We start from the raw sequence: 12,716 nt of genomic DNA, 5'->3' as shown, positions 1-12,716 counted from the left end.
ACAGAAATTTCTTTCTCGCAGTTCTGGGGTCTGGGAAGAGCAAGATCAAGGCATTGGCAGATCCAGTGTCTGGTGAGAGCCCTCATTCTCATAGATGGCACCTCTGGCTGTGTCCTCACATGGTGGAAAGGACCAACAAGCTTCCTTGGGCATGTTTTATAAGGAGCTAATTCCATTCATGAGGACTTTGCCCATGACCTAATCACCTCCCAAAATGCCCCACCTTCTAATATCATCACCTTGGGGGTTAGGACTTCAACATATGAATTTCAGGGGGATAAACCTTCAGACTATAGCCCCTACTAATTTTGAAGTTCAACCCACTTCTGATTATCTTATCTAATAACTGAAAATTTAAACATTTAAGAATATAAATATAAACACTTGAACTGGGGTTGAGGGGAGTTTAGTGAGTCTTGGTTTGTTTTTTGTTTCTTGTGTGTGCGTTTTTTTTGTTTGTTTGGTGCTTCTTGTGAGAAATCTTGATTTCTCCAGGTAGACTAACATTTTCCAGGTGGGTGTTGCCATGACAGCACAATAGAGCACAGAATGTCAATTGCAATCCTCTTTTTACTTTTTCAGGTTACAAATGCTGCTGCCAACTGTCCTGGCCAAATGACCCTGCATCACAAACCTTTCCTTGCATGTGGAGGGGATGGATTTACTCAGTCCAACTTTGATGGCTGCATCACTTCTGCCCTATGTGTTCTGGAAGCTTTAAAGAATTATATTTAGTGCCTATATCCTTATTCTCTACATGTGTATTGGGTTTTTATTTTCACAATTTTCTGTTATTGATTATTTTGTTTTCTATTTTGCTAAGAAAAATTACTGGAAAATTGTTCTTCACTTATTGTCATTTTTCATGTGGACTATAAAATCAATTTTGTAATTTTGATAGTTACAACCCATGCTAGAATGGAAATTCCTCACACCTTGCACCTTCCCTACTTTTCTGAATTGCTATGACTACTCCTTGTTGGAGGAAAAGTGGTACTTAAAAAATAACAAACGACTCTCTCAAAAAAATTACATTAAATCACAATAACAGTTTATGTGCCAAAAACTTGATTATCCTTATGAAAATTTCAATTCTGAATAAAGAATAATCACATTATCAAAGCCCCATCTTAAGTCTTCGGATGTGTCCTTGAATCAATATTTTTGCAAATTATACAAAACAAGATTTTTCCAAAATGTAGGTAACAGAGTGTAATTCTTATTTCTCATTTATCCCCCAAGTTATTAAGTGATCCTGAATTGTAGGTCATATATGTCATCATCTTAGTGTGGAGGGCAACTTGACTGACAAAGAGACCTTCCTTCAGATTTTCAGAAAGTATAAGATTCCACATGATTTTCCCAGCCACACAGTACTTTTTAACTTTAAAACAAATTCCAGTCCTAATATGAAAGATAAAAATTAAATAGAAACAGAGAGAAAGTATATCGATCCTTACCTTTTGCTATCTTTTGTAGCTGTTGCTGTTACTTTATGGGCTCTCCAGTATGTGCTGTGGCATTTAGACTGTGTCGAGTTTAACGAATTTAACACAACAAAAAATTTACTGAACCAGAAAATAGATGCACTTAAAATAGTTCAATATTTGCCAAGTTGGTGGTTCAGCATATCACCCACATGCTTCAGTGACCTGACCCCACGACTTGCTAGCTGGAGAGAAATCAATCTCCAGCCTTCCAAACCAGCTACCTGTTGCTAATTTGAAAAGCAAAATGATGAGTTCTATTTCAGCATTTTGAAAGGAGAAAAATCATTGCAGCCTCTCAAACTAACAAAAGTTCAACAAAAGACTTCTTACTGTAATAGTGTTTAAAGTTTCACACTTACATGTCCACTGTCATACATACACATACACAGGCACAGGCAGAACTTGCTTCTATAGCTGCAAAGTGGGTTTTATGACCCTATAGCATATTATTATATGTTTCCTCTTAGCAATAAATTGGTGAAAAACTTAAATGCCAACATGTGGTTAATGTCACTTATTTTGAAAGCAGAGAGAGGAAGAAGGAAATTTGTAGTCTCTATAAAATGATGAAAAATAGTGATTTTTTGTTATTTTGGCCCATATTTGACTAACATTTGTCTTTACTTATATTTTTTAAATTTTAAATTTAGGGATACATATACAGGTTTGTTATATAGGTAAACTTGTGTGACAGAGATTTGTTGTACGGATTATGTTGTCACCCAGGAGTTAAGCCTAGTACCCATTAGTTATTTTTCCTGATCCTCTCCTCCCTCCCACCCTCTACTCTCAGGTAGGCCCCACTTTCTGTTGTCCCCTCTATGTGTCCATATGTTCTTTATCATTTAGCTCCCTCTTGTTAGTGAGAACCTGTGGTATTTGGTTTTCTGTTCCCTCATTAGTTTGTTAAAGATAATGGCCTCCAGCTCCATCCATGTTCCTGCCAAGGACATGATCTCATTCTTTTTTATGGGTGCATAATATTCCATGCTATGTATGTACCACATTTTCTTTATCCATATTCTACCATATTTACCCTTAAAATGTGGTAGAAAGGTCACTCAAATTAACTATTCTGTTTTTAACAAATATAATTCAGGAGCCATTTGACTGAAAGCACCCTGAACCTTTAAAAACAATGCTATATTTGTTTTATGAATTTATGTCCTCCAAAGGAGGGGGAGGGAATTTGTAAAGCTGGGATGGGTTGCTTGGAGACCGTACTCCTCTAAGCCATTACTAATGACTTTTAATATCTATTCTTTCTAACTCTGCATCTGTTTTTATAAGACTATGGCAATATGAGGAAAAACACTACTTGATATGTAGATCATTGTTACTTTGCTATTTTAATTATTTTGAAAACTTATTTTACATTTAGATTTTCTTTCAATTCTTCCCCATTAGAAATGAAATGGTAGAAATATCTCCTCCTGGAAGCCATCCCAGACGGCCATAAAATTCAGCTGGCCAGGATGCTCTGAGAGACACAAGGCTAAAGTATCAAACTCCCCTGGGAGATGGGAGTCAGCCCCAGGTAGAACAGTGGCCAAGGTGTATGTATGTTAGCCCCACGGGGCCACACATCATCACAGTATTTCCAAACAAGAACTTTTATTAATCAAGCCAGCCAAGGAAAGCTGGTCTGTTTTGAAAGGAGCGTATTCAAGTGAGAAATGGCTTGAGCAGTGGGGTGATTTAATACTTGTTAGCTGATAAATATAGCCTTTGCCAGAATAAAACTTTATGATGCAGTGTTGAAAAGCTTAATTACTAAACTGTCTATGCACGTCTTGCTCAGGCAGCAAGGGTGACAAATTATAGCAGTGAAATAGTATTTTTCACCTTTGGCATTCCTGAAGGAGAAGAGTATGTCTAAAAACATCAAGAAAGCAGCAGTAATCCCAGACCAGATATTACTGGGGGGAGGGCGGGGAGGAAGACACTTCGTTGAGTCATCAAGCCTTCTGTGCAAAATGCCATGGTCCCCACCCCCCCGCCTACCCACTACCTTGTTAACTGAAGAGAACAGGGTCAATTTTACATTTTTCTGGCATTTTATACTCATCCAAGCGTGTCTGTGTGTATGTGTGTGTGTATTTTCACTTTTCATCCTCCTAACACCTCTGTGAAATAAGCAGAGCAGAGAATTCTTATTTACGTTTAACAAGTGAGGAAACCAAGGCACAGATCTTGGCCAACCAGGGTCACGTAATGTTATTCCAGGACAAGAGCCCAAGCCCCTCATGACCCATTTCTATTTACAGGCACCATGCTGCTGCCAGATGAACATGCTAATTAAAACTGAACTGAAATATTAGTTGGGGGTACAGTCCGCATCATGTGGTCTTCTTATTGATGTTTCATTTCAGAGAGTTAACACTAATCCTGATGTGATATATACAGGAGTGTAATATGGGATAAAGTCTTTGTAAGTACTGGCTAAGTGATTCATACTCCTGTTACTTTCATTTGCTGGTTTATTTCCTTCTTTGGGGGGTACTTGCTGTGAGAAATAGCTGCATGCTAATGACACTGAATTTCAACCCAGCTGTAGCTGGTTACAGTACAGACTCACTGTGCGTTCATCCTTTCCATCTGATTCCTCTTTGTTTCTTTGTTCCCCTTGTTTTGCTCTCTTCTTTTCTTCCAGTTTCTGCCATTTCTTCCTCCCTTTCTATTTTTTTTCCTGCCTCTTCTCCTATGCCTAATTCTACATTCTCAGAAAAACCGGGAATATGAATGCAATCACCTTATGATTCATAGTATTTGTACTTCCAGGTTTTAATATATCAGGGTCTTGTTGTGGCTGTTCTTAAAATTTAAAGCTGGAAGCCATCCCAGAGGGATGATCCTGTTTGTTATTCAAGTTGATTGGACAACCCTTATGTTGATTTTCGAAAGTGATGCAAGAATTTAAAACTGGCCATAGCTTTCAGGGATCTCAGTGCTAACAAACTAAAACATGACTTGTATGGTTTCTTTACACCAATTCTTTACTCTTCCTGTCACACGTGTGCAAAGCCTGGGACCAGGCTGTGTAGTGTACACAATGGAATATAATCAGCCATCCCCACCCAGAGATTCTACTTAGGAGAAGACAAGACCCCTGGAGTGGGAGACAGAGTAGAGGTACATGTTGACAAGGTCACAGGCAGTGAATAAGATGCTCTAATTCGTGAAGCTAGGGAGTCCTAAGAGAAATGTTTCCTTTGGGGAGAAAGGATCCCTGAACAAATACAGAGAAGCCTCAGTCAAATACATCCAGCAATATCCCTCCCCTCCACACCATACCTGGGTTGACCTGGCTGACTTCAGAATCCAAACTGCATATTAGTGTGCTCAGCACAAATAAGTTCTTACTGTGCAGAAAGCTCAGCAGAACAGAGAAAGAGGTCTGTGGCAGGAGAAAAAAGTCTCAGCAAACATGAGACGATCTGGTGCAGGACCAAACTGCTGTATTTCAGTCTGGAATATACTTGTGTTTTAGCCAGTATCATCTGACCAGGTAAACCAAGGAAGGTAGAATGGTAGTATGACTCACGTTTCCTTCTCAATAGACAGTAATTATTGTCCACTCAACAGTTCACAGCAGAATCCCACAAAAGAGCTTGCTAAGGAGAAAGAATCTCTAAGGGGTTGTTCATGTAAAAGGCTAGTTGAATTATGGAACCCTGTGGAATATCTAAGCTTAGAGAAGTTTGGAAACCATTTAGACCAGTTCTTAACCATCTTGGATTTTGAACCTGTTTAAGAAGCTATAGAAAGCTATGGATCTCCTAATAACAACAACAAAGACAACTATGCATATGAGCACATAGAATTTGCGTACCATTTAATGCCTGCTGACCAGCTGCTTGTTTTTGTAAATAAAGTTTTATTGGAACACAGCCTCACCCATTCATTTGTGTATTACCTGTGACTGTTTTGCACTACAACAGTAGAGATAAGTGTTTTTGACAGAGGCCATATGGCCTGCAAAATCTAAAATAGTTACTATGTAGTCCTTTAAGAAAATGTTGACTGACCCCTGTTTTAGGTTCAACCCCTCCCCCCACACATCTGTCTGTAGACACTCAGGGGTCCAAGGAGAACCTCTAAATCTTAAACCTATCACTTTATGTAAATATGATCTTATCTTTGATCCACACGTCTGGTCCATTGTTCCTTGATCCTATGCCACGTTGTAAATCCCTTAAGGCAAGCCTATAACTTTGCAGTTAAGAACACATCATCTGCAGTTAGATCTAGGCTTTAATCTAAAGTTTGCCCCTCATTGTGTGACCTTGATGCGGTTAAACAATCTCACTTAGCTTCCTTTGTCATTGGCAAAATGAGTTATTGATAGCTACCTCATAAGATTGTTGTGAGGCTTACGTTCATATAAAACCTTAAGAGAGTGCTGAACACATAGTAAGTACTTAGTAAATAATAACAATGATGATGTTGATCATAAAGTGGGGAGGAGGAGAGAGGAGAGGGGAGGAAGAGTTTAACCTGGTGCCTCTGAGGCCTCTGTGAAGGCCAATTTCCTCTGTAGTCACATAGGACACAGGAGAATTGATGATAAGGAGAGTTAGTGGATTGATAGCAAAACATGGTGAAACCCAGAAGCTTAAAAGCTCAGGTTGCTTCAAAACCATGAGACAGAATAGCAGTCAGTGTCTCCTGGTGACCAGCTCTGGGCCACTTTCTGTTTTCCAACTACAGTGAGTAAGTAGACAGCTTACCTGGGGAAAAGGTGGTTTGCTCTAATGTAGTCCTTGGAAAGACACTAGGAAAGGTCATTACCAGGAGTAGTGATGGTATAAAATAGAAGCATTCTCTGCAAGAACGTTGTCTTTTTTCTTAGCAACCATATGTGCTGAATGCAAAGAATTGCACGCTTGGATTGGATTCTGCTGAAGATTAGTGAATCTCCGAAACACTGTGAAAAGTAGGAGTGAGTTATTTCACACTCCTAAGTGTTTGGCTAAGTATGCAGATTCATTTCCTGTCCCTGGCCTTCATTTTAAAAAGCTCAATTCCTGGTGGGGTCGGTGACATCCTGAATATGCCACTTACTAGATATATGATCTTGGTCCAATTTCTTTGTCTCTGTCTTTAGCCGCAGGGCCCTCGTCTATGAAATGTGGATACAATTTTACCTACTGTAGGATTATTCTGAGGGTTATAGTATGTACGTGCAAAGTGTAAGCATTGTGTCCTGCGTAGAGAAAACACTCCATAAATGCTGGCCATTATTATTACTATTATAAGTAAAATATGATTTAGGAAAATAATCCCCTTTGATAGCCATCACTACATCCATAGGTAGCTTTAGATCTAGCTAGGAAGCCACTTCAGTATTTGTAGAACTCACTGGTGACTGTATTTAAGTGCCACCTTAAGGTAGGCCTCTTCAAAAATTCTTACTGACTCTTGAATGAATAAATGCTGTCTGTGGTTTGTGGCTGTGCTCTTTCACAGACCTTGCGTGGCACTCTGTTCTCCCCCAGCCGATCTAGCCTCCCCACTTTTGTGATACTTACCGCATGTGTACTTACTTGTTCAATATCTACTTTCTGCCAAAACTGCAATAGCCACAAAAGTGGGACCTGACACATAGGAGTTACTCAGTAAATATCTGTTGATCCAAAGAATGAATGAATGAACTTAACTAATTAACTTTTTTTATTCTAATATTAGTAAGTACCAAAGGAAAATCTTGCTGACACAGAATTATCCCACAGAACAAAAATGTACTAACCTCATCCTTAACAGAGGCAATAATTACAATAGTATCTATATTTGCTTTATGTGGTTTCTATTCAAAGTCATTAGGTGACTTCAGAAAGTCTTTACTTTATACTACATCCCATTATATTTTTGGAAGAGGTGGGGGGAAGGCGGGAGAGTTGCTCTACCATTAGAAATATGGTACTTAAAATGGGCCATCTCTGTGTAGTTGGTATGTTGTGTATGCACATGTGTGTGCTAGCGTGGGAGAGGGGAGGGGAATGGTGCTGTCCTTGTGCAAACAATCAACATAGCTTCTGTAGCAGTGTATTCTGTTCTTGTGATTTTATCACCTACCAATGACATGTAAGCAGGGTTTATTGACTGACATTCTTATTTTTTCGATACTTTTTAAATTGAATTGCTCTAAAGGTGGCAAGAGTTAGGCCTAGAGTTAGTTGCACCCACTTCTGCAAGACAGTTGCCAACCTCAAACTTGCACCATATATTTTAAGCATTACAATAAGCCATGTTTATTTATCCTTTGGAAAATAATCAAACTATTTTCTGTGAACCAAAAGACTGTCAGAAAACTGAATGTTAGTGATACAGAGACTGTTGTGGAGAAAAAAAAAATTGGCAAGCATCACCTAATTGAGAAATTGAGATGTTGACCATCATGGCTGAACAGCACTCTAACCAATTAGCTCTATATTATAGGAAAGAGCTAAAAGAATGTGCCTAGAAGCAGGAAACCCATTCATTATGTGCCTAAAATCAGGAAACCCACTCATTAAATAAACCATTTTAACTATTAATACTAAGAAATATTAATAGTTGAAACAATAAAAACTTTATAATTATTTCAATAGATGCTGAAAATTTTTGACAAATCTGCTAAAATTTGTTAAAAGTTAAATTTAGCAAACTTTAATATACATTGCTGCTAAAACATGATAAATTCAGAAACGGGATACTACCTTAAAGGAATAAGGACTTCTATTTTAAAACTATAACAAACATTAAATTAAGAATAAATCACTAGAACCATCTATATTAAATTAGGGAGAAGTCAAAGATTCTTACATCAATGTTCTAAAATTTCTAGGGTATGCATTAAGGCATGGAAAATATTTAAGGGGTGTGAATGTTGGGAAACAGAAGGCAAAGTGGTTACAAATTGTGTTAATATGATTATACTCCTAGAAAACTCAGGTGCACCAACTTTTAGATTGATGAGAAATAAGTAGAGTGGCTGAATTACAAACATTCAAAGGTCAATAACTCTTCTGTATGCCAAAATAATCAAAGCAAATGTATCTTATATATAATGTTATTAACAAAAAACAGAATACAAAGGACTATCTTTTTTTTTTCTTTTATTATACTTTAAGTTCTAGGGTACCTGTGCACAACGTGCAGATTTGTTACGTAGGTATACATGTGCCATGTTGGTTTGCTGCACCCATCAACTCGTCATCCACATTAGGCATTTCTCCCAATGCTATCCCTCCCCCAACCCCCCACCTCCCCGGCAGGCACCCTGGTTTGCAATGCTCCCCGCCCTGTGTCCGAGTGTTCTTATTGTTCAGTTCCCACCTATGAGTGAGAACATGCAGTGTTTGGTTTTCTGTCCTTGTGATAGTTTCTGAGAATGATGGTTTCCAGCTTCATCCATGTCCCTGCAAAGGACATGAACTTACCCTTTTTTATGGCTGCATAATATTCCATAGTGTATATGTGCCACATTTTCTTAATCCAGTCTATCATTGATGGACATTTGGGTTGGTTCCAAGTCTTTGCTATTGTGAATAGTGCCACAATAAACATACGTGTGCATGTGTCTTTATAGTAGCATGGTTTATAATCAACAAAGGACTATCTTTAGGATCCAGAATTTATGCAAGGAAATATTTCCAAAATTTTATGGAGTGATATTTTGAAACATTTGAACAAGGGAGGATATACCATGTCCCTAGAGGGAAATTGCAAATATTATGAATTTTTTCCATTATCCCCTGATTAATTTATAGGTTGCACAAAATCACAGTGGGATTTCGTTAACCTGAAAAAATGATTTTAAGTCCATCTGGAAACAAATTAACAGGTAAAAATAACTAACAAGTTTGAGCAAGAAGGTAGTAAGTACCTTCCTGCAAAATGGCACTTTTATCTGCTATTATGACATATGATAAAATTAGATAAATAAGCAGTTTACTGTTGATTCAGGAATTGATACAAGTCAGTGGAAATAATAACTGTAAAATAGCCCCTTAATGTGATAACTGAATCAATACAAAACCAATGAGAAAGCAATAATTATTTAACAAATAATTTGAGGAAAATTAGCAAGGTATTTAGTTTTAGAAAAAAATCAAATGTGATTCTACCGTATATTACTATAATTTCCAGATGGATTAAAGGGATAAATATAAACAAATATATAATACATGCCTCCCCCAAAACCATATAGAGGAGAATATAGATAAATGTTTAACCTATTTCTAGGTTGCAAAAGAAGTTCTAGAAATTAACAAAAGAAATCATAAAAATACAAATTGGTCTACTTGATTATATTTTAAAACTCGTAGAAAACAAAACTAAAAGATTACAGACCAGTTAAGAAAAATACATATACAACAATTTATAATAAAAGTATGTCCTTAATGTAGAGAAAACAACAAAAGTTAAAATTTTAGCTCAATTTTTTAAGAGTTAAAAATGATACAGATAGAACTAAAGTCCATCTGTTTTATTTTTTGTTTTTTATTATTCATATGTTTTTGTTTTGTTTTGTTATTTTTAGAGACAGTGTCTTGCTCTGTCATCTAAGCTGGAGTATAGTGGCCTGATCATGGCTCACAGCAGCCTCAACTTCCTGGGCTCAAGGGATCCTCCTGCCTCAGCCTCCCGAATAGCTGGGACTACAGGTGCACACCCCTACATTAGGCTAATTTTTTTTGTTGTTGTTCTGATGAGGTATTACTATGTTGCCCAAGTAAGACTCAAACTCCTGCCGTCAAGTGATCTTCTTGCCTCAGCCTCCCAAAGTGCTAGGATTACAGATGTGAGCCATTGTGCCCAACTTACATGTCTTTTTAATTGTAGTAACACCACCATGTTTTCCTACTTTGATATCATATGTATGTATCCATAAATTATGGTAATGTTCTGTGCGTTTTTAACTTTACAGCATATTGTATGTATTTAGAACTTTATTCCCCCAGTGTTGTATTTTTAGTATTTTTCCATGTCGATATACATAGATATATTTCGTTGATTTTTACTACTGTACACTCTTCCATTTTATGAATATATCACAATTTATTTGTCCATTTCCCCACTGATAGACATCAGGTTGCTCTAAATTTTTACTGTTGCAACATTGTTGCAATAAATATGTTTGCACATTTCTCTTTTTACCCTTGTGCAAGAGTTTTTATAAGGCAAAATGTTAAAATGTATTAAAACTGAGACCTGCATTCAAAGGAATATGTTAATTTTTTATATATTCTATATGTTTTAAATAATTAATAATTTGAAGATTAATAGAAGATAACAATTATGAAGAGTATTTTAAAGCCAACTGATAGAATTTTTTATAACTGAAATAAGTGGGACAAGGTTAGGATAAAGATTTAAAATGGGGGGTCCTGCTTGGTGGCAGCTCCTCAGAAAGTTAGCAAGACCACCTATAGAGCCAGAACCCTCCCCATTCCAAGTCTATATATGTTCTGTGAAAGCAAAGAACCACTATTAGTGTAGACAAGGTGTCAGAGGCCATTGTGTTGGGTGGCACTGGGGTTGAAGGATATTCCTTTGATTTTCAGGTACCAAGTGCTGGTGTGATTCTAGGATGTGCGAAGAGCCCCTGGATGATGGCGATTGGATTTCCCATCTGACTTCCTGGAAATTGGAGCACACAGTCTGGTTTTATTTGATTTTTTTTTTAAGGATACCACTTCACAGCCTTTAGGATAGCTATTATTTAAAAGCAAAACAAAAAGCAAAACAGAAGATAAATATTGGCAAGGATGTGGAGATATTGGATACCCTTGTGCAGTGCCGGTGGGAATGTAAAATGATGTAGCTACTATGGAAAATGATATGGCAATTTCTTTAGAAATGAAATATAGAATTGCCGTATGATCTGCAGTTCCACATCTGGATATCTATCTATCCAAAAGAAGTGAAAGTAGGAACTTGAACTAACATTTGTACACCAATGTTCACAGCGGCTTTATTCACAACAGCCAAAAGGTGGAAGCAACCCAGTGTCCATGGATAGATGAATAGATAAATAAAATGTGGTATAAACATACAATGGGCTATTATTTAGCCTTAAAAGGGAAGGAAATTCTGACATGCTGCAATATGGATGAAGCTTAAAGTCATTATGCAAAGTGGAATAAGCCTATCACAAAAAATAATATTACATAATTCTACTTATATGAGGAATCTAGAGCAGTAAGTTTCACAGAGACAGAAAATAGAATGGTGGTTGCCAAGGGCTGGGAGAAGAGGGCAATGGAGAGTGAGTGTTTAGTGGGTCAGAGTTTTAGTTTGGGAAGGTAAAAAGTTCTGGAGATGGATGATGGTAATGGGTGCTCAACAGTGTGAATGTACTTAATGCCACAGAACTGCACATTTAAATATGGTTAAAATCATCACTTTTATGTTATGTATATTTACCACAATAAAGAAGTTGATATTTCTTATACTTACAAAGAGGAAAAGGGCATTTGCAAATCAACAAGAAGTGTGAGGCCCCTCTCTCTAGCAGAAAAATAGACTAAATCTATTTCTTTATCTTTTAACATCCTGTTTAATGGAAATGCCAAAACAAATGGGAAAAAATACACACACACAAATATATATGAACATGTTTTGCCTCATGAGTAATCAAAATATGTACATATGTATGTTTATGTATGTGTGTTTATATTTAAAATCGTGTTCTGCCTTATGAGTAAACAAAAAGTATACAAATTAAAAACTGTAATGAAACGTAATTTTTAACCTATCAAACTGGCATTTTTTTTTTGAATGACTAAATTCTAATCAGGGATTAAAATGACTGGTAGAAGTAAAAACTTTCACATCCTGTTCGCATAGTAAGTTGGCAATATGTATCAAGTGTTTTTTAAAGCATGTTTTCTAACTCAATAAATTTCATCTAGGAGTCTGGCTTAAAGAAATAATCCAGGATGCAGACGATGGTTTATTTGCAATATGTTTATTTAAGCATTAGTTATGATAGTGGAAAACTGGAAATAACCTAAATCAACACTAACAGGAAATGGCTGAATAAATTCTAATAGATCAAAACAGTGGAATTTAATGCAGTCATTTTAAAATGTGGGTTTAAAGCAAATTTTTCTATCTGGGATATTTTTTGTGATATAATGGTAAGAGAAAACCCACAATATATAATGCTAAGTCAAGAATACAGGATGCTTGTCATTTCTAAAAAACATCAAGTGAGTATAACATGCATTTATGTGTGTA

General features: G+C 36.7%; 1 protein-coding gene across 5 annotated transcripts in view; it reads left to right on the top strand.

Annotated features, from left to right (window-relative positions):
- Nucleotides 1–12,409, top strand: part of RNLS (renalase, FAD dependent amine oxidase) — a 307,703-nt gene extending 295,294 nt beyond the window's left edge. For 2 of the 5 annotated variants that reach the window (XM_063710295.1, XM_063710294.1), the window contains 2 exons: nucleotides 10,015–10,138; nucleotides 11,039–12,409. In XM_063710295.1, the coding sequence (XP_063566365.1) occupies nucleotides 10,015–10,138; nucleotides 11,039–11,184 (270 nt within the window). In that variant the 3' untranslated portion in view covers nucleotides 11,185–12,409. Of the gene's footprint in view, nucleotides 1–582; nucleotides 1,988–10,014; nucleotides 10,139–11,038 lie in introns of those variants that run through there. The other 3 variants (XM_055353940.2, XM_004049740.5, XM_004049741.5) reach the window with 2 other exon arrangements.
- Nucleotides 12,410–12,716: the final 307 nt, after the last annotated feature.

The sequence above is a fragment of the Gorilla gorilla genome, chromosome 8 (genome assembly GCF_029281585.2).
Source record: "Gorilla gorilla gorilla isolate KB3781 chromosome 8, NHGRI_mGorGor1-v2.1_pri, whole genome shotgun sequence".
In the NCBI taxonomy this organism is placed as follows: domain Eukaryota; kingdom Metazoa; phylum Chordata; class Mammalia; order Primates; family Hominidae; genus Gorilla; species Gorilla gorilla.
The sequence above is the reverse complement of the archived record's forward strand: the minus strand, read 5'-3'. Positions and strand labels throughout refer to the sequence as shown.